The sequence below is a fragment of the Camelus ferus genome, chromosome 8 (genome assembly GCF_009834535.1).
Source record: "Camelus ferus isolate YT-003-E chromosome 8, BCGSAC_Cfer_1.0, whole genome shotgun sequence".
Classification (NCBI taxonomy): Eukaryota; Metazoa; Chordata; class Mammalia; order Artiodactyla; family Camelidae; genus Camelus; species Camelus ferus.
This window is the reverse complement of record NC_045703.1, coordinates 17,900,247-17,927,600: the sequence shown is the minus strand read 5'-3', so window position 1 is coordinate 17,927,600 and position 27,354 is coordinate 17,900,247. Positions and strand designations below refer to the sequence as shown.

General features: G+C 41.7%; 1 protein-coding gene across 4 annotated transcripts; it reads left to right on the top strand.

Moving 5' to 3' along the window:
* Positions 1-40: 40 nt before the first annotated feature.
* HMGN3 (high mobility group nucleosomal binding domain 3) lies at positions 41-27,354 on the top strand. 4 transcript variants are annotated; one of them, XM_014557093.2, is made up of 7 exons: positions 41-286; positions 16,705-16,755; positions 22,163-22,192; positions 24,996-25,046; positions 26,210-26,323; positions 26,444-26,543; positions 26,874-27,354. In XM_014557093.2, exons 1-7 carry the CDS (start codon positions 56-58, stop codon positions 26,885-26,887), a joined length of 591 nt encoding a protein of 196 aa, XP_014412579.2. In that variant the 5' UTR covers positions 41-55; the 3' UTR covers positions 26,888-27,354. The 4 variants fall into 4 exon arrangements, with proteins under 4 accessions (XP_014412579.2, XP_006182154.2, XP_006182153.2 ...); XM_006182092.3 differs by lacking the exon at positions 26,444-26,543 and having other exon boundaries at positions 26,210-26,282; XM_006182091.3 differs by lacking the exon at positions 26,444-26,543.

The window sequence follows — 27,354 nt, the reverse complement described above, 5'->3', positions numbered from 1 at the left end:
CCGTGCGCGCGGAGGTAGGCGTGCCCGCGTGGAATTTAGAACGCTGCCGCAGCCAATGGGGCCTCGCGGCCGGCTGCCGGAGCTCCTCATTGGAGGAGCGGGGAGGAGAGCGAGTAGAGGGCCCCGGGAGGGAGCCGCCAAGGTTCAGGTCCGGGAGGCCGGGCTACGCCGTGCCCTGCGCGTGAGCAGCTGCGGCGGCGGCAGCATCCAGCGGCGGTGCCAGCAGTTCCAGCCGGTTGCTTTACTTTTTAGCTGCACGAACATAGTCATTATGCCGAAGAGAAAGGTAAGTCTTACCAAAACAGATTTCCAAGGCCTTCAAATTGTGCCAACATTAAATCTTGTCATTGCAACGGATTGCGCGGAATGCACTCATTAGAAACTCGGGGATTGCGAATCTCTTTGCGCTTGTTTTCAGATGCCTGTTGCAGACATTGCTCCCTCCCCGCGTCCCTCCTGCCGTGCTCATCGATCTCTGAATGTTACTTTCTTTTGAACTCATTCTAGCCGGAATGGTCTCCTCTTCCTACAACGAGAAGCAAAATCGCTTTTCATTCCCCCTTCCAAGAGGGGAGTTTCCTATACAAACTGCCAGGTTGTGGTTAGTGTGGAGGAAAAGCAACCAGAGGAGGAGAAAACAAGTCCCCGTTTAGTGAGGTGGAAAATCAGTCCAGTAAGTCGGGCAGATGTCGGGGCCATTCCCATGTGGGCCATGCCCACGCTGGGTACGCCGCGATGGCTCTGAGGCTACGGGAGAGGGAAAGCCATGTTTAAAATAGCGCTCACCCTGCTGCTCGCCTGCGCTGCAGACCCGTATGTACCAACTCCGGTGTCACTCAGGGCTGGGGACGGCGCAGGCGGGGCCCAGAGCGGCAGAGACCTGCCCGCAGTTGGCGGCGCGAGCGGCGGAGTTGGCTGCACGCAGGACGGGACGTCGCCAGGGGCGCGCGCTCTGTGGCTGCAAAGGGCGGGGGCCTCCGGGTCCTACCGGCGACCCAAACCCTCACTCTGTCCCGCAGGCGGGGTCCGCTTACCCCCGCCCCTCGGTGCGTAGAGGGAACTGGGGTCATTTTAGTCTCATCTTGAGCTCCTTGCTGACTGTTATGTCCCCTTGCGCACTATTATGTCCCCTTGCGCACTATTATGTCCCCTTGCGCGCAGGCCCCGGACACGAAGTAACTCGCGCCGGACGCATGTTTCCCTCGGAGTCCGGCTGCGACTTATTGACCCAGGAAGGGGAGGGAAGGCTTTCCTCCACCTGAAGGAAACCGCGGTGTGGCAGCTGTTTCTAAGAAAATGCTTTGCACCCTCCCCACGGCCTGCCCTCGTGTTTCCAACAGTGTTCACCAGTGAGGATATTAAATGTGAAGCAAAATTGCAAATAATATTCAGCTTTATTTGTTAAAGATGGTGGTATGGTGTGTATCAGTGAATGCATTATATTTTTAAAAATATTTTGAAGCTTTAAAAAGATAGCTTTTCCCTTTTTATCTGTCTTTACTAAGAATTTGGTGGAAACTTGTCTCCTCTATTTTTTAAAAACATAGTAATAAAATTTTTTTTTAAAAAATTTAGAGTTTATTGTGCACATACTATATGTGTAATATTGTGGGCAGAGTTTGACTCAACGTCTCAATCCTCAGAACACCTTGACAGGTGTTATTGCCATTGACTCAGGCTTGGAGACACGAATTATCCAATGGTCTCACCAACCAATAGCTAGTATCAAAGATTTAATTAGATGCTATAGGTCCAGAGGCCTTACTTTCAAACATTATTTACTCATTCTCTTCTTTTAGTGGTCGGTGGGTCAAGAGGACTTTGAAATCCAAAGAGACTCCCAGCCTAAGAAGATGGATAGGGTGTTAAGAGCACTAATATTTTAGATTCATTATTTAAACTTGATTTTTATGAAAGTATTGCTTTTCCAGCCCCATTGTATTAGCATGATGATATTAGAATGATGCCACCATTTTTAGCATTTTAACTGAGGTTTAATGAATTGGGAATCCTAGTAGAGTCATCAAATGGGTTACAGAGTGAGTTGGTGCTATCTCCTTTGCTGGGAATTATTAACAAATTTAGACAGTAAGTTTATTATAAGTAAGTACGATTATTATAATGGATCCTGATGTGCTGGAAGCCTCGTTCAAGGGTCAGAGTTGGCGAAATCATCACTCTTACTTTTCCTTACTGCCCACCTCTCTTAAGGAAACAGAAGAGAAGACAAGAAGAGCAATAGAGGAACTTCTGATTATTGTTTTATTTTCCTGGAAGGCAGGGAGCCCCCATGAGGAAGCTAGCTAGGCATCCTGGACTAGGGGCAGACCTGCGTACAGGCACCTGGGTGTCATCCATCAGGACATCAGAGTGTCCTTCAGAGTTGGGAAGCCTCTCCTTAAAACAGAAAGGTTTTTCATTTATACCTGTGGCCCAGAGACCTGGGCTCATGCCTGGCCAGGAGCAGCCACAAATTAAACATGGCTACCATGGCCATCCCATCTACCGGTCAAACCTTGGAACCGCCTCATGGAACCCTGGAGTTCACTGGGACTTAGGTAGGGAGCCATAGTCACTAGGTAAATCTTGCCTAGATGCAAAGAAAAGAACTGGAGACAATCTGTGTGCTGCTCTTTGAGATCTGTGAAGCTTGGGTATCTGCCAAGGCATTTACATGCTATTCTATAATATTTTTCTTGACTAGAGGACTGCCTGTTCTACATTGTAAGTTTTCAAAGTGCCCCTTCACAATACTTTTGTACCATCTTGGCTCCTTTTTTCAACTTTTCCCAGAAATCAAGAAACGTTATTTAATGAACACACTTGAGGCACTGTTTGTTTTTGTTTTTGTTTTTTCTCTCACTTCCCTTTTTATTTCCTCTAAGATCTGCAAGTAGCAGCACCAGGGAGGGAACCTGCTCTACAGCCCCAGGAAGGGGTTACCTCCCCCTGCCCCCCATCCAGGGCAAAGCCAGCACCCCAGGCCCCTTCCCTCTGAGGGGAAGGTGGTTTCTTTACATGTGAACACATGCATGCACACTCTGGGCATTGCAGAGCTGAGATGCCTTAGGGATCACCTATTTGCTGATCCCACAAGCCCCCAGGAGGCACCAGGAGGCAGGCCCCTAGGACAAGGCCCAGAGAAAGGGCAGGGCCACACCCTGGTCTCCTCCAATCCCTGGATCAAGGATGCCCAATCCCAGCACAAGAGAGGTCTTCAGTTGTCTTCAGTCAATGGAGCATTGCTTTGGTTTTGTTTTTTGGTTTTGTTTTGTTTTGTTTCCTTTTAGCAGGTAAGTCCCTACAAAAATAGAACTGCTCTTGGTACTGCAGAGTAAGACACAGCACTCATGAAGTCAATAAAATGATCTGGAGTCCTAGTACTGCTTTCATGCCATAGGAATACCAGGTTTCCTCTCCGGGAGCTTCTGTTTAATTCAGTGAGGGCTAAGACTAGCAGGCAGAAAACAGTTGAATAATATTAAGCCTGTATGGAGCCATAGATAAAAAGGCATTTTTGAGGCCATTTGGGAAACCCAAATATGAACTGAGTATGAAGTATGTATATATATGAATATAATCAGCACTAGAGGATTTCATTACCTTTCACAGATAATGGCATTGTGCTATGTTCTCTAAAGTGCCATTTCTTGTTAGAGATGCACACTGAACTATTTCCTGGTAAAAATAATACAGTTCCTGGCATTTACTTTCTCATACTCCAGCAAAAGAGGAGCGGGAAGAAGAATTAGCAAGATTGGCAAAATGTTGGTTATTGTTTAAGCTGAATAATAGGGGATTATTATGTATACTTTAGTGTTGTGTTTAAATTTTTCTGTAATAAAGAGATGTGTTTAGTGTTTGAAAAAATACTATGCCTGTATGTATGTCCCAGAATATACAGTATAGATTCTAAACAAGCTGTAGGATAGATCAGGAAAGATTAAATTGGGGCCAATCTTGAAAGTGTGGGTGGAACTCAAATACACAAAGAGAAAAAGAGTCATTTTCTGTTTTCAGGCATTTGAATGCCTCTTCTGATTGTACTTGAACATGACCAGGCCTCAGGGATGCAACTTAAAGCCCACAGTATCCACATTGATGTAAAATCATCTTTGGATATTTCTTAATCATGTCTTTGTGAGTTTTGTCCACATCTTCTTGTGTGATAATCAGCGACACTACACCAAATCGTTTTTATAACTGCGGTAGTGTTTTTGAAGCAGTATATTACTCAGCAGTTGAGTTGGTGAGATTTAAGTAAATTTGAGTTTCCTGTGTTTATTACCTAATGGGTAATGGGTCACCACCCATTAATAGTGAGGGAAGCATCAGGGAAAATGATAAAGTTCACGGACTCAGATGGTAGTGGGGCAGAGAGTGACTGAGTTCTAGACTGCTCTGGTCAGACCTCCACGAATGCCTGCAGTGGTCACGTTGTTACATGGTGATCTGGGATGTTCTGCAGACATGCTTCAGCCAACGAGGCCTGAGCCACGGTTCTGGCATGGTGAGCCACAGCAAACACATTTTGCCATTTTTCTTTTCATTTTTCCAGTCCCTCGTCATGAGAACTATTGGAAATGCCTAGTGTATCACATCAGAAATTCCCTAATGAGGCAGTTTTCCAGGGATCTGGGATGTAAACACTAGTGCCTCTTTACGCTTAAAATAAAGGTTTAAGGAAGAGAAGTCTGTCTGCCTCTAGCTTTGAGGTTTGAAGTGACGTTTTACCTCCTTTCATAAAATGAAAAGGCCCAGAAGTGCTGGCTTAGACCCACGGGATGCTTAACTAACAATACCCAAGGTTTCTGATTAATCTTTCAAAAGAATATCACATCTTATAACACCAGAGTCAGACTTTGTAAATGAAAGTGCAGATAAATTTGACTACATGAAAATGAATATGCCAATATGGCAAAGGAAAAAAAAAAAACTTGTTAACAAAATATTAAAACTTACAAAAAACTGGGGAAAATTTTTGTACCACGTATCACGGGAAAAAAAAGTTGCTGTTTTAAAAAGATAAATAGTCTCACATGTCCTTATGGGAAAGATGTATATCCTTTTAAGAAAATAACAGACCCAGTAGATGAAAATGTTTAGTTTTACTAGAAATCAATGAAATGTATGTTATTAAAAATAATGAGATGTGAATTTTTGAAACCAGTCTGTTTAAAAAAAAAATTGTAAGTATCACTGCCCAGTGCGAAGTGTCACTGACACTTCAGCAGCTCTCAGTGTGGAAAGGGGTGTGATTTGAGGTATGACGTACTTACCGTAAAATCCATTCATCTATTCAAAGCACACAAATCAACAACTTTTAATGAATTCATAGTTGTGTAAGATTACTGCCATCCAGTTTTAAACCATTTCCATCAATCCAAAAAGGTCTCTCTCATTGTTTTGTATCCAATCCCTACTTCACCCTAGTCCCGGGCAACCACTAATCTACTGTCTCTATAGATTTGCTTTTCTTCTGGCAATTTTATGTAAAAGGAATCAAACAATGTATATAGTCTGTTGTGTCTGGTTTCTTTCATTCAGTATAATGTTTTTGAGGTCTGTCCATGTTGTAGCATGTATCAGTACCTCATTCTTTATTATTGCCCAATGATAGCCCATTGTATGGATATTTGACTTTTTGTTTATCCTTTCATAAGTTGATGGACATTTGGATTGTTTTGGTTTGGGGTTATTATAAATAATGCTGTCATGAATATTTGTATATAAGTCTTTACCTAGACATATTTTCATTTCTCTTGGGAAGTTTCCTAAGGGCAGAACTAGCAGGTGGTATGGAAGTCTAGCTTTAATGTTTTAAGAAACTTCCAGACTGCTTTCCAAAGTAATTGTACCATCCAACGGTGCATGAGGGTTTCTGTTTCTCCACTTCAGTGCTCATAGCTGGCATTGTCAGGTTTTTTTGCTTATACCCTTCTGATTAACTTAATTTACATTTCCGTAATAACTAATGACACTGAGTATCTTTTCATGTGTTTACTTGCATAATGGATATCTTATGTGCAATGTCTGTTCAGATATTTTGCCCATTTTTAAATCGAATTGTTTGTTTTATTATTAAGTTGTAAGAGTTCTTTATATATTCTGGATACAAGTCCTTTATCAGATACACAATTTGTAGATCCTTTCTTCCAAATCTTGGCTTCTTAAAAATTTGTCTAGTTGTCTTTTGAAGAATAGAAGTTTTTAAATTTCGATGAAATCCATTTAGTGTCATATCTAATAAATCTTTGCCTAATCTAAGGTCACAGACATTTTCTCCTAGAAGTTTTACAGTTTTAGCTCATCTATACGGTCTCTGATCCATTTTGAGTTCAATTTGTGTATAGTTTGAGATAAGGGTTTCAATTTTTCTTTTTTTTTTTTTTTTTTTTTTTTGGTGCATGTAGATATCTACTTGTCCCAACACCAACTGCTGAAAAGACCATCCTTTTCCCCCAGAATTGCCTAGGCACCTTTATCAAAATCAATTCATCATAAATGTAAAGGTTTGATTTCTGTGCTCAAAGTTGTGTTCCATTGTCAGTATGTTTCTCCATATGTCAGTTCCACATTTATCTTGATTAGTGTGGTTTTATAGTAAGATTTGGTACTGGTAACATCAGTTCCCCCACTTTGTTCTTCTTTTTCAAAATTGTTTTAGCTAGTCCAACCTATGCACTTCCATGTAAATTTTAAAATCAGCTTGTAAATTTTCATAACATGCCTGCCATGATTTTGATAGGGATTGAGTTTAATTTATAAGTCAGTTCAGAGAGATTTGCCTTCTTAGCCAAATTGAGTTACCCAGTGTGAATGTGAAAGGGCCTGACATGTGGTATGTCATCCATAACTACTTGCTGAGTTTAATTGAGTTAATATTGATATAAAACCTGTATTTGAGTAAAGGCTCCAAGATGGCAGGGTTGTACGTTTTACTTCTTCATTCACTCACTTCACATTAGATAAACATTTATCAAGCATCACCTTTATGTAGAGCACCATCACCTTGGGAAAGGAAGTGAATTTTTTTTTTTCCAACTCTTTGTGAAGTGAATGAGTAACTGCCCTTATAGTTAAGGATCTTTCAGTCTGATGGGGTAGGTCATGCATATATGGCCATATTCAGAAATCCATGGCAAAAAGTGATAATGAGCCACAAGAAAAACTGTGAGCTCTGAGCATTCAAAAGTTTGGCCAGACTGCATGTCCAAAGGAAAAACACTGACAAAAGTTATTTGGTTGAAAATGGTTGGGGGGTTATAACTTTTTTTATTTTAGTCTTGAGAGGATAGTTGCTAGTTTGCTAGTAAAGATAATCTGGCTGCACACCAGAAATTGACACAACATTGTAAACTGACTATACTTCAATAAAAAATTTTTTTTTTCAATTTAAAAAAGATACTCTGTGAAGTCTTGCTTTCTTTGGAATAGAAGGAAGCCTGTTACAGCAGTTGGGGTTAGATTGTGTACGGTAGCTGCCCTCCGTCATTAGTAAATATTCAGTGACTTCTTGGTCCCGCTGCTTTTCTTTTAACCGTCCTCTTGTGTTTACAAGGTGCTTGTCTGGTCCCATGTTCCTAAATTGACACATATTACTCGATTGATTACCCAATTTTGAATCAATTTGGTAATCCTTCTAATCCCACTTGACCATGAAGTCTTTGATGATCTTTTGTTAATCCCGCATAGCACCTAGCACAAGTACTGTAACTATTTGTTGAACAAGTGCATGAGTGAATTGTTTTCAAGGGAAGAAAGTAGTAATTTGAGTTATCTCATATCCTTGCTGGGGAGGTGGTCATACATGATCTGGTTTTACTGTTTACTGGCGTTATGATTTAGGGCAGGTTACTTAACTGCTCCCTAAGCTTCTAAGTTCCTAATTCTTTGAGACTCAGTTTCCTTAACTGAAAAATCTAGATAAAAATATGTTCTACCTCATTGGGTGGTTGGAGAAATTAAGTGAGATAGTGAATACAAAGTTCTTAGCGCAGGGCCTGGCATGTGTGAAACTGTCAACGGATGTCCATTACTGCGATGCTGATACTTTTAATTATTAAGAAAGCTGCAGTGAAATAATAGATTCATAATAAGCCAAGCTTCCACTTTATGGGACAGACAGCACACACAGTGGATAAGGACCAAGCAGATCACACCTTGTATGTCTAATTTACTGCAATTATAGGAGTAGATGTTCAACAACCAAATAACAATGTTGTTTTTGTAAGAACATAACCTTTAATCCGGAGCATTCTTACATGGTTGATTTTTCTCACGGAAAAAAATTATGCTTAAAAATATCACTATCTAACATTCAAACTCCCTTGGCAAATCAGTTATCAAGGGATTCTCTTTTCCTATATTTTTCTCCTAAAAACAGTGCCTTTGTTTACAACCAAAGTTAAATATATTCCACTTTCCTGCAGGGTGCAGTTTGGAAATGGTGACTGAGATAAACACCACTGAAGCTGTCTGCTTTCACTGTACCTGATATGTTGAAGTCTGATGTTAGTCTCCTGAGTAATTTAAAAATCAGTGTTGAAGATAACAAACCAAATCAAAATGTTGAATTATTTTTCCCACTGGCTGCTTATTTATTGTACATTTCACTGCCTTCTTAGAAGAGTTGAGTCAAATCATGTATTGGTTCCTGATTAAGGTATTTATTGTCCAGTCTACTTACATCCTGTGGGCATGTCCAGCAACAAGGCCATTTAGATATGCCCAAAGCAAATGCATGTTCAGTCCTATAAAGCAAATGATATGCCTCTTCAGAAGTAGGGAAAGAGAGACACTTTTAAATCTCCAGATTGGTTCCAAAATGTATTATAAGAGAAACATATAAGTCACAACGTATAAAAATATTTGTTACCATTAATATGTAAATGGCTACCATTTATTGAAAGCCTGGATGTACCCCACCTGGGCTTTGTGCTTTATAGTCATTAGACACCATCATTGAAATAAAAATCTGTGAAGTTATTAGAGAGAAACCTGTGTGGGAAGTATTTTGGTGTAATTTCATATTATTTCATTTTATTCTCGTAGCAGTTCTGTGAGGCTGTCCTCATCTCACAGAGCATGATACTGACAGCCACAATAAATAACATTTCGGTGGCTTTCTATGACTCAGGCAGTGTTCCAAGCACTTTGCATTAATGAACTGGAGCCTCCAAGCACCCAGTAAGGTGTGGGCTCTTTGCACCGACATTGTGGCACGGAGAGGCCCAGTTGGGAGTTCAGTCCCCGTGTCTGGCTCCGTTAGCTGAGTCCGTCCACCTCCAGAAGCCTGTTACTTAGGGAGATGAAGGAATTTCCTCTGGGTCACACAGCTGGGAAGAGATAGAACCAAGAACTCCAACTCAGCCCTCTTATTCAAGCATTTTTCTCCTAACCTTGACACCACAGTACTTCCCATACATGATTATTTCTAATAACCTCTTGTATTTGTATTTAAATAAAGGTGCCTGATGAATGAAACAAAGAAGATTCAAGAGTTAGCTAAATATGTGAGTGTTCGTCTGTTGAAAATGTTGTGTGTATTAAGACATATGCTGAGACCATTGCTTCTGGGTGCCAGTCATAGAAAGTTACCCAACCAGCCGCCCTCATGCCGCCCTCAGGATCCAGGCTTCTGGCTTTGAAAAGAGGGACATCATGGCTAAGCCTTCTGGGTATTTCAGCCCCTGCTGGACTGTCTGGTTACGTGCATGGTCTATATGTGAAGTTTCCTCACCCAAGCATTGATATCTTTGAGTACTGAGAGTCTGAAACTTCACATTTTCTCAGATTCCACCATGAAATGCTGGATTGACTATTTCCAAGGTATGTTATCTTTGTTAATTTGTTATATTTTAAATAATAGGGATGTTCCCTTGTGACCATGAATGTGTAAACACATCTGCATATTATACAATATACTGAGAGGTTATAAGGTACTCAGCCACCATTGCATAGGCATTGGATTTAAAAACTGAGGTGCTTTTGTTTTTGGAACTCATCAGATAAGACTAAAAGCCTCATAGCTGGGACTGGATAGATTTTTATTTCAGAGTTCTGGATTACCAATGAATTGATGTTTAATTACAAAAGTTTGTAAAAGGTACAAAGGGATATTATTTTTAAATTATATCTTTACTACTTTGACCCCATACAAAGATAAGTACAAAGCTGACCCTGAGAGGTTTTGTTACTATTCCCTCTTTGGTTGTTACATGTCCATCACATCAGAGCCAGCTGATTCGTTTTGCAAAAATGTAAGGAACATCATAACTGTTAACCATTTACTGGAAGTTAACTCCTGTCTGGGCAGATAGGCAAATAAATAAAATAACCATCTGGATAACATCCCTGGGAAAGTCCTGGTGTAAAAGTTGGGAGACTGGGGTCTAGTGTTGTCTCCACCACTCTTTACTTTGAGGAAAGTCACTTGACCTCTTTGAACCTCTATTCTTCATCTGTAAAATGGGAACATTAAGACTGGCCCTGGGTATCTCAGTGCTGTTGAGAGGATCAAATACAGCAACAGTGTGAAAGTATATAGAGAAATGTAAAGTGCCATAAAAATGATAGAAATGATTTGATGTTTTGTCTTTACTTTTAATAGTGAGATAAAAGGACTTGTGTTTGTTTACGTAACCATTTAAAAACCCAGAGTAGTGGATTTATGTGCACCTCCACATGTATTTTTTTTTAATTTTATCTTTTACTGAAGTATAGTTGACTTACATTGTTAGTTTCATATATTCAGCAAAGCTATTCAGTCATATATATATATATATATAAAATCTCTGATATATATTTATATATATCATTTACTAGAAGTTTTTATATATCTGTATATATATATTTCTTCAGATTCTTTTCCATTAACATGTAGTATTTTTAATGGAAAATTGTTTCCTATCATCCCAAGAGGCTCACAAATGAGGGGAACTAGGAAACACTTCATTGCATATCATGTGCTGCTTGGCTAGGTCTGCAGATTAACATATTTCCCACACTGGAAGCCCTTTGCTCTGCTAGCATCCCAGATCTGCAACCAGGTTTGAAATTCAGAAAGCTAGTAGAAAGCACTTCGAGTGGTGCGGGGGATGAGAAGATGCACTCTGAGCCAGCCTACCTCAGTCTGAATCCCAGCTCTTCCACGTCCCAACAAGATTACCAGCTGAGTCATCTCGGGCAAGTTACTTAACCTCTCTGGCTTCCATTCCTCACTTGTAAAGTGGACATGATGCTGTTTACCAACATCACAGGATTGTGCTGAGGATGGACTCATTTAGATCATCGCCTTGCACATTAGTGCAGTAGAGTATCCATGTTTACTAAGGTGATGAATGTTCCTCTGGGTCTCTTGTCCTTCTCCAAGACCCCAGTACCTGGCACTCCTATCACATACACGGTGTGATTAGTAAGTATCCGAGCATCTGAGTAAGTCAGGCGAGGGAGATCTTCAGGTCCATCCTCTTAGTTTTTCTCATGAAGAAACTGAGGCTCAGGGACAGGAGGTTTGAGCTGGACTGGAATCAGGTGTCAGATCCCAGCCAGGAATTTCCTCCATGATCCCAGGTCCCATCCATCCACACAACATGTGGGAAGAGGTTACCTCTCACCAAAGAGGCAACTCAGACCAAAGAGATGTGTGAAATATTTAAAATTCTTTCATATTAATGATATACTTCCATTATAAAATTATGGTTACGTATACTAAGGAAATGCCACAGGACATACCTGAGCACGGCTTTTTCCTTGCTTTGAGTTCTCTTTCATAACTGAATACGATGTGAGATATTCTCCCTGAAAGTACCCTCAGAAAAGAGAGTTGCTGTTTATTTCAGTTCATCCAAAGGCTTTTCAAGCAGAGTTCTTACTCGGGTACTTTAATCTTAAACAACAAAATTTTATTTTGGGAAGACATACCAGCCTCGTGACCTTAATAAATAAGCAATTTGGGTTTACAGAAGTTGGTGAAATTAGTGTCTCCAAGCAAGGGAGGAAGTAGCAAAGAAGTTTAACGTCGGTTTGATTCTTAATCCTCTGCATGTGATCTCTCAATCATAAATATTAGATTTTTAAGGATCATTTTAAAAAGCAAAGGAGTATGGGAGGGTCCCAATCATACACCTATGGGATGAATGAAAAACAGTCATGCTGATGTTAAATAATGGTCCTTGTGGCTTTGAATAAAATTTTCAGCGTCTGTTTTCATGTGTCACATACTTGAATTTGAGGGAAGTACCTGTTATTTGGAAAACTTCCTAAGAATTTCATGGTCAATGCCCCCATTTGTGGAGGGAAATTAATCTTGCATTAATCAAGTAGTTGAATTATGTGTAAATTTTAGCAGAAGAGTGAAGAGTTAGTTAGAAAAACACATTCTAGTCTTTCTCTGGATGGGTTATTTGGATTTTTTTGTCCTGGGATGATTTTCCACTGCTAACCAGCTCACTATTGGAGTGCTTTTTTTCTTCTCCAGAAATGAATTTTAATAGAAATTTTAAAGAAAAATAATAATAATTTTTAAATACTAGCCAGCAAATTAGAGAAAAATCACCTCAAAGTCAAAATAAACACTGGTTTATTTGCAGTGTTCCATCTATTCCCAGCTTTTCCTGCATCAGCATGGATAATCCAGAAGTTGAGACTGCATTTGTTCTATGACTGCTAGCAAATGGTTACATGAATTTCAGACATACTCTAGGCTCTCTAGTAATTCACTTAAGTTGTAAAGCAGTAGCCCTTGTCACTTTAAATCTTAGAAGTAAAGCTCTAAGAGCTTACATATACCAGTAAAAACTTATTGGGACTTTAATAGAAGGTCTAGCACTCCTTGCTGAGAGACCCGAACCCACCTCCTCCTCCTCTTGTGGCTGAGAAACATGACACCAGGGGTACTAGCCCTACGCTTTCCAGCCTGCTGCCCCATTCTCAGTATTTTCCTCTTTCTAATCCAGAGGCTAAGGTCATCAGGAGCTGCTCCCAAGTGACGGTTGAAGGGCATCGGGTTTTCTCATCTCCGATAGCTTCCTGGGTTTGGGGAGGGAGAACTGGGCTCATGACCCCCAGAAGAGCCACTCTGTAGGGTTTTATTGAGGGAGAAACTCAGCAGTTGGTTAAGTTTTCCTGTTGATTCCTGTGGATGGTCCAGAGAATAAACATTCCAAAATGTCTTTTCTTGGTCCCTGATGAAGACAGCTGGTCCTGTTTTAGTCTTAAGGAAAGACAGTGGTGTCCCCTTCAGTGCATTTTAGTGTCCTCAGATGCAGGACCCAGGCATCCTTGTGTAAAGGAAGAATGGAGACAGGGCAGTTGGTCCACTGCAGAAGGAATCCTCGCTTTCTCTGCACACCTCTCCTCCCACACTCGCTCGGGAGGGACAGTCCTGAATTAGTGATTGTGGTGCTCTTGGCTTCTGTGGTGCTCCTGTCTTGCCCAACTCCAGTGCCTTCACATCAGCACCAACGAGGCAATTGTGAGCCACCTCTCTGGAACAGAAAAGGAAGGGGCGGTGTATGAACCAGACTTACAAGCCATTTATGACACGCAGCAGACACTAATCATTGTGGAACTTGTGTTGGGAGCAAATGTGGTGCTTGCTGCTTATCAGGGCTCTGTGTCTAGTACCCCACTCCTTAATAATGGTAATATTTGGGGGGGATTTAAATACAGAAAACTCCAGGGAATGATATAACATACTTACTTACCCAGAATTCACACATTTGAACATTTTTTATCATATTTGCTTAAGATCTTTCAAAAAATAAAGTGTTACAGCTTTTACAAATAAAATTCAAATTCAAAACACCCCCTTGGTTCCTTTCCCAGCCTCCCTGGAGATAGCTACTGTTGTGAATTTGCATGTAGCCTTCGAGTTCATGATTTTATACATTTATGATGTGTATGTCATATATAAATCCCTAATACCGATCTGTGCATGTTTTAAAATTTGTAAAAGTGGAATCATATACATGTATTTTTCTGTTCCTTCTGTTATTTGATATTATAATATATAAGTATAATTTGTTTAGGTATATTATGATTATTAATGTATTTGGATTTTTTCTAATGACTTTTTAAATTTGATTTTATTTTTTAATTGAAGTATAGTTTATACTTCACTGTGTGTGTCAGTTTATAGTGTACAGCATAATGGCTCAGTCACATATACATATATATTTCTCTTCATATTATTTTTCATTGTAGGTTACTACAAGATATTGAATATAGTTCCCTGTGCTATACAGAATAAACTTGTTTTTTATCTATTTTATATATAGTAGTTAGTATCTGCAAATCCCAAACTCCCAATTTATCCCTTCCCACCCCCTTTCCTCTCTGATAACCATAAATTTGTTTTCTATGTCTGTGAGTCTGTTTCTATTTTGTAAATAAGTTCATTTGTGTCTTTTTTTTTTTTTTTTTTGTAGATTCCACATGTAAGTGATATCATATGGTATTTTTCTTTCTCTTTCTAGCTTACTTCATTTAGTGTGACAATCTCCAGGTCCATCCATGTTGCTGCAAATGGCATTATTTTATTATTTTTTATGGCTAAGTAGTATTCTGTTGTATAAATACTTGGGTGGTCCCTGACTGTCAGTCTGTGATGTCCTTGTTCATAAAATGCCCTTGTGGAGAGGTTTCCAGAGAAACCAGCTTTGTTGGAGTTGAATCTCTTCACATCTCGAGTCTGACGTTCATTCATCCAAAGGAATTAACATTTTCCATTATACCTACTTTTTTTTTTTTTAAATGTGGAGTCTTTCCAAGTTTCTCTTTCTCAATCATTTGCATCCAATACAAACATTAGGTCAGTGTTTAGAGAGTGATTTCTTAGTCATATTGTTGTCTAGTCCACTGCATAGAAGAATATTGAAAATAATGTCATTAACATCAGTTTTTTAAAAAAAATTTTAATGTCATTTAGCATCAGTAATAGCTATATGCTGCGTCTTTAAAAGCCTATCAGTTCCAGGTAGAGGGTACCCCAGATGGAATCTGCCCAGTGGCCTGACAGGTATGAATGGGAGCCCAGCACCTTAGCTTAGACATCAACGGGTCTGGTCTGTGGCCAGAAGGGTTGAGTTTGTAGCCGCGGACATGAACAAGGCCAAATAGCTCACCTAGAGACTGTCTTCATATGCTCAGACTTTATAAGATTTTTCTGTCTTCAACTGCGCTGGCTGACTCAGCACAAGATCCGTGAACCAGACATTCCTGTGCGAAAGAGTGGGGACAGGAAAGGGAAGCTCTGTTTCCCTTCATGATAGAGAAGCGTCCATGGACGAGGGGGAAAGAGCTGGTTGATTAGGAAAACAGGAGAGACCTCCATGGATGGGGGGGAGGTTGTAAAGAGAGATGAACTTGGAGACTGGGTAACAGGCAGCCCTACAGGAGAAGAGAAGGTTTCCTACGTCCTGTGCTTTGAAGAAAAGCTTTTGTCTTTCTTAAAGACTTGATATACTGCTGACCTGTGTTTTACATAGTACTTTATAATCTAAGTGTTGAAATGTAGCATTATTTTAGATGGACTTTCCATGTAGTCACGTAGCCTATTTTTAATCCCATTGCATTAATAGTGACATCGTTTACTTCAACATTTCTCTGGTATTTAATGATCATATGAGTTGTTTCCAGTTATTTCATGTTAGAAACAGTACAAATGAAGCCATATTTTTACAAAATGTCTTTCTTTGAGTCTTGGTTGCAAAACTGGAATTATTGGGTCATTATAGGATTAGCACTATGTGTCTTTTTCATATTGCCAGGTTGTTCTTTGAAAATGTTATATTAACTTGCCATGTCACCAGCCCCACCAAACAGTGGGTTTTCAGATCTTTTAAATGTTTTTCTCATTTTATCAGATGAGCCATTACCACATAGCCATTTTATTTTCCTACGCCAGACTTTGCGCCAAGTGTCAATTCGCTATTTGCATTTTTTCATCCTGGGAACTCTCTTCCTATCTTGTGTTAAATAGTTTTAACTTTCTAATCAGTTTAACTGTTTTAATCTTGTTTATTGTCTTTAGCCAATAAAAATACACTGGGGTGAGTGATGTGTCTCATAAATCTAAGTATATTTTCCCCATTGCGTGCAGCCTGGAAAGGAATCAGGTTTGCGCTGTCAGGAGAGTAGGATGGATCAAAATCAGGAAAGAAATGAACTGCAGTGACAGGGCGCTTGGCTGTCCTGCCAAGGCTGGGAGTGTGGGAGAGAGACTGAACTGATAGTAGGAAAACAGGACTCATGATAAATTTGTGTCGAGAAATACGCTGGAAATCAAAGCTCAGTGAGTCTGGGGTGAAAACAGGCTTTTGTGCTTGGCATGGGCTTTCCCAGCATCCTGCTCTCATCTTAGAGAAACACAGTGACTGGAACGTGGGTTGGATCCCAGGCGCCCCTTCCGCTGACTGCTGGGTCCCTGTTCTTTCCCTGGTGGTGGAGTCATCAGAGGTCAACGAAAACTGCTTTGAGGGAAAATACATTGAGAATGGGGGCTCATGTCAGTTCTTGCAATGCTCCTGGTTTAAAATTAGGGCAGTTGTGCAGATAAATGCAGTATGTGTGTGTTTGTGTGTGTGTAAAAACATATCCTCTTACAGACTTACTTTTCCCTGCAGACTATCTTGGCTTATGTGGACCTTTAATATGTGTCTTCCAGTTTAAATACAATTCACCAAAATATTTTCTTTCTAGTCTCCAGAGAATACAGAGGGCAAGGATGGATCCAAAGTAACTAAACAGGAGGTAAGTGTATCTTTGACATCCTGTATTTAATTATTAACTGGAATTCTTAATATTGTTATGATTGTCTGCACTGGAATGAATACTATTCTCAACAAGATTGTTGAGAGTACATAAACCAGAGATAAAAATGTGGCTGTGTAGCCTGGCTCAGCCTGGGTGGATTTCAGTTAGGGGCACTGATGAGGCATTTTCCACTTAGTATGTTGTTTATGTTTCTACCGGTTGGAGCTGCTGTCTGTTAAAGACAATGCTGAGAATTCCTTCTGGGCAAAGAGCGAGATAATAGGTAAATTAATCAAGGAGAACAAAGTCCACCTTTCACAGCAAGGAGATGAAAGACTGTTGATTCAATACATTCTCTGCTCCAGTGAGTGAATTATAAATTACTCTTCTGGTTCTGAATATTTGCCTAAAAGGAGTCATCTCTAAAGACAAAAACTAGGGAAGGATACATAAAATGTCAAAATATTAAAATTGTGGGGTTTTTTTAAATCAGGAAAATTCTTAGGGCTTGAGATAATTAGTTAGACAATAATTCAGAGAAACTCTCTATTTAATTACAGAAATCTTCAAAAAGCTAGGAACCTGGAAGAGATGCTTGCGTTTGGCCTTCATGAACTTCTATAAAGAGATGAGCCAAAAAAAAGTAGCAAATGAGATGGTAACTGTGATGACAGCTATTCACTTTTGCACAGAGCTTTACAGTGTGTGGAAAAAACTGCAATGCTTAATCCTTGACCTCATAAACTAAAAGGGGTCATGAGAGAGACAGAAACAATATTAAGTTACAGATTCTGTGATTGAGGAATTCGTATCGTGTTAACAATCCAGAGGTTGTCACAATAGCAAAACCCCTACGCAAGAGTTGTACAAGGAAGTTCATTCTGCCGAATGGAAACTCTCTAACGGAATTCATATAAAGGAATAATTGAAAAGCAAGACAAACAGGACTACCTATAGCCAGGTCCCCACCATCCATTGACCCAGTATTCAGTGTCTCACAGAGTCTGGGAGGTGAAGTTGGTGATCCAAAGTCAAGTCGCTAAATAAAGGCTAGGTCCAACCAAAAAATCTATCACCTTACCAAAATTCAAATGCATGAATTTTCTTGAAAATGACAAAATACAATTTATAGGACAGTTGGCTAGGTGTAATACACTTTCATGTTTTTAGATATGGGGACACAATGCATTTGAGTTTCTCCTCAGGAACTGCTGTTTAAATTGATCTGTCAGTCAGGAAACCTCAAAACCATTCCACACAGCAGATCTTGGAGAGCAAATACAGCCTTTCCCTTCCTTCCACACTAAAAGTGATCAAACTGGTTAGAATATATGTAAAAGATTTTTTGCTTATACAGCTGTCTTATGCATATTATTTTCACCCCAAGATTTGTATTATTTATGTATTTACAATATTTTTAATATTTTATGATTATATGTATTATGTTATTGCTAACAAACATCTTCCCTAGAAAAGACTCTTGTCCTGTCATTTAAGCCAAAGACTAGATTAAAACTTGTGATTTGTCTTCAGGACATCAACACGAGTGTTGAAAGTGAAAAGGTCACTTAGTGAGTGGTGCTTTGGGGTGAGAACTGTCTGACAGTCTATTGATTGATTTTTCCCCCACTGAATTGACTGAATTTTCTAGTGATGTCGTTAAGGATGCACAGCCTGGGCTACAGTGAATAGATACCGTCTACAAAGCCCTTTCACATCCATTATTTTATCTGCTCTTTAAAATAACCCTGGAATGAAGGTAGAGAGCCCTTCACAATTTCCAGAGAGACGCGCCAACCAAAGCAATAAATGAATACACAGGCACCTTAATGCATCAGGCTCTGCAGATTCCACAATGAACAGAAGAAGCAAAAATCTCTGCCTTCGTGGAGCTTCCATTTTGGTGGAGGGAGAGAGACAGTAACATGATTGGATATTTGCTAAAGCAAGGAGAGAAGCTAGTTGATATCAGAGGAGCGCTGTTTTGGTCCACAGATAGGCAGGTGTTATTATCCCCATTTTTACAAAAGGAAACAAGGTTCTCAGAGAGATATATGACTCTGCCCAGGTGTCACAGCTTATAAACTGCAGAACCAGGAAAGGCATCTGAGTCTTCTGATTCAAAATCCCCTGTCCTCATGCCCCTTTTGGGGTCATCCCCAAAATCCAGTCACCCATGCCTTTTCTCCATCTTCTCCATTCCCCAGTCTAGGCTCTGAGCTGCATCTCTCCCCACATCCCAGTTTTACAAAGAAGGGAGTTTCTACTCAGCTTTTCATTTGTTTTTGAACGTTAAAGGCAGCTTGACTTTGGGGCTTTGCTTGGAAGTACATGGTGAAGCTCAGGAGCATTAAGAAATCTCATAAAAATAAATGCACTTCCAGATTCCAGTGGAATAGCCCGTATGTTTCAAGCAGTATTCAGTGGGGTCCAGTGATTCTATTTGTATCCAGCTCTTCCAGGGAATTTTGTCATAGCCAGATTAGACTTCCGTGTTGCTTTTGCAACCAAGACATTAAAATAAAAGGCTCCATGTCTTTCAGAAAGGCCTTCACCGTGATTTTCTCCAACCAAGGGAATCATCAGTTAATTAATAAATGCTAACTGAATAATTCCATTGTGCCTAGCACGTGTGTACCACAGTAACAAACCCTCACATTGTTTCTGGAACTCTTAGTGACCTGACATTCTACTCTTTTGGCCACTTTTCCTGGGGATTCACAGTCAACAAATCAAGAGAAATTCTTAATTATCTTTTTTTTCATAGTAATTCTGTCCAATGGCCTGGGTGTCAAATGAAAACTTTAAACTCTAGTGTTGGAAAAAGGAAAAAAAAAAAAAGAGCAGTCCAGTCTATTTTCTATCCAATAAATATAGTCCAGTCATTTCGAGATCTCAAGGCTTAATGAAAGCTGATGGAACTTTCCAGGAAAGTGAACACATTCGGTGCATAACCAGGACCACTGACTGTGAGTGAAGGTTCGTCTGGGCCACCACTGTCTGAACTGAAAAAGAAAATCTCTTAGGGTGGTTACTGAAAAGGAGCATATAAGAAAAGTCTTTTTTTAATAGGGCAGAAAGAGGGGCTGATCAATTTTAGGCAGGAAGTCATAAAATGATTTTACAGTAAAAGGTGTGCTTTTCAGAGGCTGGTCAGTTTAGACCACGTTGAGAGGCAGACTCTGTTTTTGCATTCATTTCGTCAGCTTTTTATTTTGAAACTCTTGGTCTGGACCTGAATTCTTAAAAGGTAGTGAGTCTTTTGGGTGGGAAGAGCTTCCAGGTCCTGCAAAGCAGTGCTTTGGTTGGACTGTCTCCCTGGAAACTCACGGGGGCCTCTGACCTCACTCTGCCTGTTCAGCCTCTTCTCCTGTTCACCTAGAGAGGAAGGGAGGGAGTGGGGAAATTTTTCACAGGATTTGGCTTCGCTTTGGTGAGATCTTACTCAGGACAAGTAAGTAGTTGGTGGATAGTGGGGCAATAATGAGTGATGATGGACATATATCGGCCCTTTTCAGGCCCCAAACTGGAGAGTAATGGAGGAGTGGCCTGAGGCCTCACTTGTACACTTGCTGTAAGTCTGGTGCTTACACACTCCACCCACCCCCGTGTTGATGGGGGGCCCCTGCTGGTACTGAAGCTACAGAAATGCGAGAGAAGAGGTTCCGTGCAGTTGGAGGATGCTCCTTTGCTCCCCCACCCTCGGGAAGCACCTTGAAGAAGCACAAGTACCCCTGCGCTGCCTGTTTTCTCTTATAATGTTGCCATTTCTTCGGTGACACCCAGTCCATGCAATTAACCATCCTGGGAAAAGCATCGCGGGATTTGGAGTCTAGCTCCCAGAGGGAAGGCACCCGTGAGCATCCAGCAGACGCCGTGTGATGTCCCCTGGAGCCTCTGACCAAGGACCCGGGCCTCGCGTGTCCAGCTGTCCACCCTCTTACCCTGTGTGATGACTGGCGCACAGCCGCCACTGCTCCCACACCATCTCCTGGTCTCAGCACAGTCCGCTCGCCGGCCTTAAGTCCAGCTCTGAGCTTTCCACAAGACCCCAGGGTTCAAATTATTCATGAAGGCTCTGGCCCTTCATTTCCTTCTGTAGTTTAAAGAAAGATAACTTTGGCTTCCTCCAGCGATTTTCAGCAAGAAGGTTCTTAGATGTGGAGATGGCAAGAACTCTTTCTTCCACTTTGGCCTTGACCCACTGACATGAACTGTCCTGAGAATTCTGTGATTCCTTGCAGTCGCGGCCCGGATGCCTGCTGACTATTTTTTGCTGACCGCCTTAAAAGATTGAAACATTTAAGCTATTGTAACGAGGCAAAGTGCATAGGGCAGCAAATTGAGGAGAAGCTGGAGTTCAGCTAGTATTCTCGCATTATCTACTCTATGTGAAGCAGTACACTCTTCTGCTAGAGAGAGCAGTGAATAAAAACAGAAAGTTTGGAATATTTACCGCTGGAACGCTTTTCAAGAAAGGCAATTGTACTTTTAGAAAGTGAAATCCCTCGGGGAGCCATCTTTTGCAGCAAGAAGTAAAATATCAATTCTGTGTGCTTTTTTTTGTCCCCTTGAAATGCCTAGAACAGTTCTGCTATTCGAAGTTTTCTTTGCAGCCTCCTTTGCTGTTAACTTACACCATCCTTGAAGGAAAAAAGATTTCCTTGAAAAATAGCAATCTCTACACGGTTTCTCTAAATTTGTCTACTTCCAAATTAAAAGAGAAGATTAGTGAGCTTTTTAGCTCTGTTTAAATATTTAAACATATGCACTGAGTGGATAAATAAATGTGTTTATTTCATTACAGGTCAGAGGGAGTCTTTCTTGTTCACTGCCTGAGATTTGTAGTCATTCTCTTTCTAGCATAGTGACAAGACGCGGACTCCTGCTGTTCCAGTTCCTGCACAATTATCTAAGTCTCTTTTTGTATTAATTGATAAGCTTTCGTTTCATTTGTAAGGAATGAGAGTTGGACTGGAATTTGGTTCTTGAATAGCACCTCAGTGCCTCTACTGCCAGTTTTATCACAAAAGTAGATTTGGGTTTGGGTCGGAGCCCAAATGCATCTTCCTTGCTACTGGCCTTGTCCATTACCCCCTTCACTGCGAGAGGCCATTTCTTTGAACAGGGCGCCTCCACCTCTTTAGAGAGACGCTTCGTCTCAAGTATTCCGGTGCCCAGGGCACTGGGGGGTATGTTTCACTGTGCTCACCTCGAGAGGGTAACGGGACTCGGATTCTGTTCTTTCAGCAAAGTAAGATAGTATGAATTAATTTGGGGGTTCTTTTTCATATGCAATGAGTGTTTATTCTACACCTCCTGGAACAGTTAAGAATTGGTTTTTAAAAATCAACTTGGTTGTGTGTAAATCACCAAAAACAATTTTTTTCCATTTCCTTTGTAGCCCACCAGACGGTCTGCCAGGTTGTCAGCGGTGAGTATTTGAAACCCGTTGCTTTTAGTTCTTAGGAATACACATCCTCTCTGTCCAGAGCAAAGCAGCAAAAGGAAGACAAAGGTGGTATTTCCCTTGGGTTTTTTTATTTCTTCTTTGGAAATTACCCAGGTCATCATTTCCCGCAAGTTTGACCAACACTGCCAAGCAATTCACTTGATCGAATGCGTCTGAGAAAAAGAGTGGCCAGCCCCGTTAGCAAGAACACAGAGCCTAGGAAGTTGTTTGATATTGTTGGATCTCTGCCACAAAAGAAGGATGTTAGGCAAAGGCCTGGCCTCCCATTCTACACCTGATGTGCTAAAGGAAATGAGAATTCTCCCTCCACGACTCATACCTGAGTCAGAAAGTTCTGAAAGTTGAATCCACACGCTCAAGCCTCACTTCAGAACTAGAGAAGCTTTGAAAAAGTAATGATTTCTACTTTGCCACTTGGGGTCTCCCTGGGCAAGAGGGAAGAGACGAGGGAAGAGACGAGGGTTAAGATCGTTAAACTGGGATGGGCAGGTGTGGCCAAGCCTTGGCTGTGAATGCGCCCCAGCCCTTCTCACCACACTGTGCTCCTGGCTGGGCTCCTTTGCTCCTCCCTGCCGCCCTGCTGACGTCCCAGTCCTCACCCTGCCAAGACAGGTCAGCCTGGCTCTCTGGTGGAGAACTTCAGTTAATTTACTTGCGCTGCCCACTGAGATGTTGGGGGAAAGGCCCTGACCTCCTGACTGAAGGCACGTCTCTCCATACTAGATAGCGCAGGAGTTGCAAGCCGCTCTAGCCTTCAGGGAAGTATGGATTTCCTCCTCAGCCCACACCTGTGGCTGGCATTGGAGGGACTCTAAACAGAAATGGGTACTGGGAACACTCCCAGGTTCCGAAGTATAGCCAGGTTTGGGTTGGGTGAGCCAGTGTTTCCTGTGAGTCCCAACCTAAGGAAGCAAAGTCAGAGTCACCAGGAAGATTACAACCCAGGAGGTGTGGTTGTGTGTGCACGCAGTTAATCCACATTCTGCCAAAACCCCTCAAAGGTGGTGTGCTTGTCTAATAGTAGTTTTTCACCATGGTTCAGAAGTGATGTTTTAACACTTTTTTTAGATGTCACTGTAGATCATCTTGAAAGCCATGGTATTCCATTCTATTAAGGGGATAGACCTTGTAAGTCAAAAACCAAATTTTAAAACAAGACCTTTCCGAGCACCAGGGACCAATAATATAGCACCTTCCACTGACATCATTTCCCGTAGTGCAGACGCAGAGCCTCCTCAGAAGCCCTCAGGATTACAGACTCCAAAATCTCACCATTTCCTGTCCTATCAAAGCACCCAGGCTGAGTTTGGGGGAAAGATCTGTCTTACAGACAGTAATGTGAAAGGCAGTGACTTGCTGTAAGTTGAGAAAGCAAGGGCATGTAGATCCAATATACTAAAACCTGAAATAATTTTTTTTTTTAAATCCTGAAACTTGAGGAGCCATGCAAGCTGATAGATTTGGGGAGCAGACTACAAACATAGGGTGGGAAGAAGATGAAAAAAAAAAAAAACAGTCCCAACTTTTCAAGCTCAATTTTCTTTTTTTATTTGAGGGGTCATGTCTGACAGCCGATCTTCTGGAAATGAACTGCCCACAGTTTCAGTTTATGCCCTTGATGGAAAGGCTCAGGTTCAGTTACGATCCTGAGATACCTAGAGGCACTGGGGAGGAGTCTGTGTTTTTCTCCGCAGCGGGGGACTCTGGCCAGTGTTTTCTATTTTAAAACCTTTCTCCCTAGTGCCAGGAGAGGTGCACATTAAATTTTTTTCCTAGCTCAATGAGCACAATATTTGCCCTAAAGTAGCTATGGAAAACCGCATCTCTACATTCCCATCTTGGGGAGCAGCCAGGCCTGAAGCCCCTGGGCAGGTGGGCACTGTTCCTGGGAATGCAGAGAACCACACGAGGCGAGAGAAAAATACTTGCCTGGTGGGCTCTTTGGCTAAGAAGGTCTGTGAGAAAATCTGAAACTTTGGGAGCTGACGGGGGACATTGTGTCGTTACAATTGTGTTCTTTTGGTAGGGGAGGTAATTATATTTGTTTATTTTTTTAGTGGAGGTACTGGGTATTGAACCCAGAGCTTCAGTGCATGCTAAACAAGCGCTCTACCAGTTGAGCTATACCCTCCCCCCTGTAATTGTGTTCTTAATCACAAGCTTTAGGGACCAGTGAGCCCAGGGTCTAGGTGGGCAGGAGACTGTTCTCGCCTTCAGCCGGCCTCGGAGGAGGAAAGTAGGAAGACACTTGGCCACAAGAAATGGAAACCTGCATCACAGGTAGAAGGATTCAGAACTGATTTTGAAATACTTCCCAGACAGCAGTCTTCACTCCCGGATGGGCTCAGCCTCTGATGGTGCTCGGATTTCTCGACTGTGGGGAAGGCCAGTGTGACCCAATTCATCGGGTCCTGTGGCCGAGGGCCTGAGTCATTCCTCTTGCTGCTGTGCTCTGATAAAAGGAGGTACAGAGACATCGGAGAGAGAATCTGAAACTGGTTCCTGGAGAGCTGTTCTGGACCCGGGAATAATGAGCTGGCTTTCCAGTCTCACCTGCCGTTAGCTTGAGAACCCGGGATGAAAATAGTTATGAAATGCGGAGATCTTTATGCTGCTACCTGATGCTGAAAATAGGACAAAGTATCTTTTAAATGAACAGGAGCGTAGTCAAAATGGACTGTTGTCTTTGGCAGCCTTGTTGTGTTCCTTTCGGGGTGGACTGTTGTCTTTTTCAGCCTGTGTATAATGTAATTTATCTTTGCAGAAACCCGCTCCACCCAAACCTGAACCCAAACCAAGAAAAACATCTGCGAAGGTAAGGGGTGCTCCCTCCCCAACTTTGGCTTTTTCAACAGAGAATAAATTATGATTCCATATCCCGGAGTCATCCGAGGAAAGGTCACACTGAATGATTCAGGCACAGTGTACCGACTAGGAAACTAGCATGGCTCCAGGCTTTCTCAAAAGGTATAGAGCACAGTTTTATGCTTTACTGGGAGTGTGTTTTCCATTTGGTCCATAGAGTGAAGGAAATCAGAAGCCTCATGTCCAAGGCAGGGTTTGGCGGCCGCCTCGTGGACACACAGTTCACCTAGTGCTCAGAAGGGGTGAACCCCGGCCGGGGCGACAGTGCTGCCAGCAGACGGAGGACTTGGGAGAGGCTCCTGACTTCACATAACTGGTCTTTGGAGGCCAGACTGATGACTAATAGTAATCGTGTAATAATTAATACCAGCAAATAGTTGATGCCAGCAAACAGTTATACGGCCCTTATCCTATGCCAGATCCTGTTCTGATTGCTTTTCTTATATAAACTGTCACGTTAGCCCTACTGAGGCGGGTCCCCCTACCTACCCGTTTTTCAGATGAGGAACCTGCCACCCAGAATTAGCAAAAAAATTCACCCCCAAATGGCTTTCCTGTGCTCTGCCCTTTAGAGCATGGTCCCTTGCTGTGAATTGTCTGAACCAATGTGTATTGTGATGCTGAAGTGGAACTCATTCCTGCAACTCGGTCTTAAAATCAGGACTGTGTCTTCCTCTGAGCCTTCCTTTTCCAGGGCTGTTTCAGCTTTCTTGGTCCATAAGCCCTGGGTTCCCACAGGCAGTGTTTCTCTGGCTGGGTTCCACCGTGGCTTCACCACATCCCCCCACCCCCACCCCGCTGCTGCTCTCCCCACAGCAGAACTTCATCCCACTCCAGGGAGACAGGAGGCTCACTGAACCCGGGCACAAGGGGAATCAGGTTTTCCCCGACAGCAAAGTCTGGTGGATTTTCTAAGCTGCCTGTTACCTTGGCATGGCGCCTCAGCGTAACTCACTCAAAGCTCAGCAAAACCGGGTCTCCCTTTCCCCCTAAAAGCCACCGTGATGGCCCTGGTGATGCTCCCCTCATGTTTGGACAGAGGCTGGCTGATTGCAGCTAACAGCACACCATGTCTTACATGCTCTGTTTCCTTGTGCTCTGATCCTCTGTTAGAGAGAACCTGGCACAAAGATCAACAAAGGTGCCAAAGGGAAGAAGGAGGAAAAGCCAGAAGCTGGAAAGGAAGGTACTGCACCATCTGAAAATGGTGAAACTAAAGCTGAAGAGGTACTTTCCATACATACCTCCCACGGATTGAATCGGTGTCTCGAAAGAAATTGCTCGGTCCTTCAGCCGGCGAGCACACGTTCATGATGTCTCTTTTTATTGCCTGTAATGTTATTGCAGATACACATCTCTCGCTCCACTGTTAATGTCTCAGCCTCCAGAGGTACCCCACCCAGCACACTGTCAGTAAAGGGGCAGATTGAAACAGTGAGAGTGAAGGGTACGGTAGAAAATTCCGCATGTTTGCAGTGAGTAGAGTCAGATAGTAGCGTGGTGTTCTTTTCACGATGAGCTGCAGGAGCTTTGCAGGTACAGCTTCTGTGGTCGTTTGCAAGTTTGCAAAGCGGAAAGCAACAAACGCAGCAGTGTTTGTGTTGTATATTCCTGCCTTGTGTGTTTTACACCCACCCAGAGTTGAAGTAGGTTTTGTAGCAGAGCTGCTTTTAAAACCCAGGTGCTCAAAAGTGTGCGTGTTGGTGGGACGGACTTTTCTTTGGCTTATGGTGGTTTTAATACTAACTTTATCTTTTTTGTTTTCCCTTTTTCGCAGGCACAGAAAACTGAATCTGTAGCTAACGAGGGAGAATGAATTGTCATGAGAATTGGGGTTGATTTTATGTACCTCTTGGGACAACTTTTAAAAACTATTTTTACCAAGAATTTTGTAAATGCTAATTTTTTTAGGACTCTACTAGTTGCCATACCAAAATATATAAGGATGGACATCTTCTCATAGCCATGCTTTTTGGAAATTTCCATCATCCTTGAGTAAAATAAATATCAATTTAATATTGGAAGCTGTCTGTAAACTTGATTCGGCCTTCCATGCACTTGCTTTAAATACTCAGTCCTGTGCATACTGTGGTGTTTTTACTGTGCGTATTTGAATTTTTTCATGCAGTTTTTCTAGAGCAATAATCAGTGGTGCTTTTGTACCTAGGTTTTATGTGATTTTAATGAAACATGGATAGTTGTGGCCACCTGCTGACTATTTGTGGTTTCAAATAAAAGGTTTTCTTGCCTGCAAAATA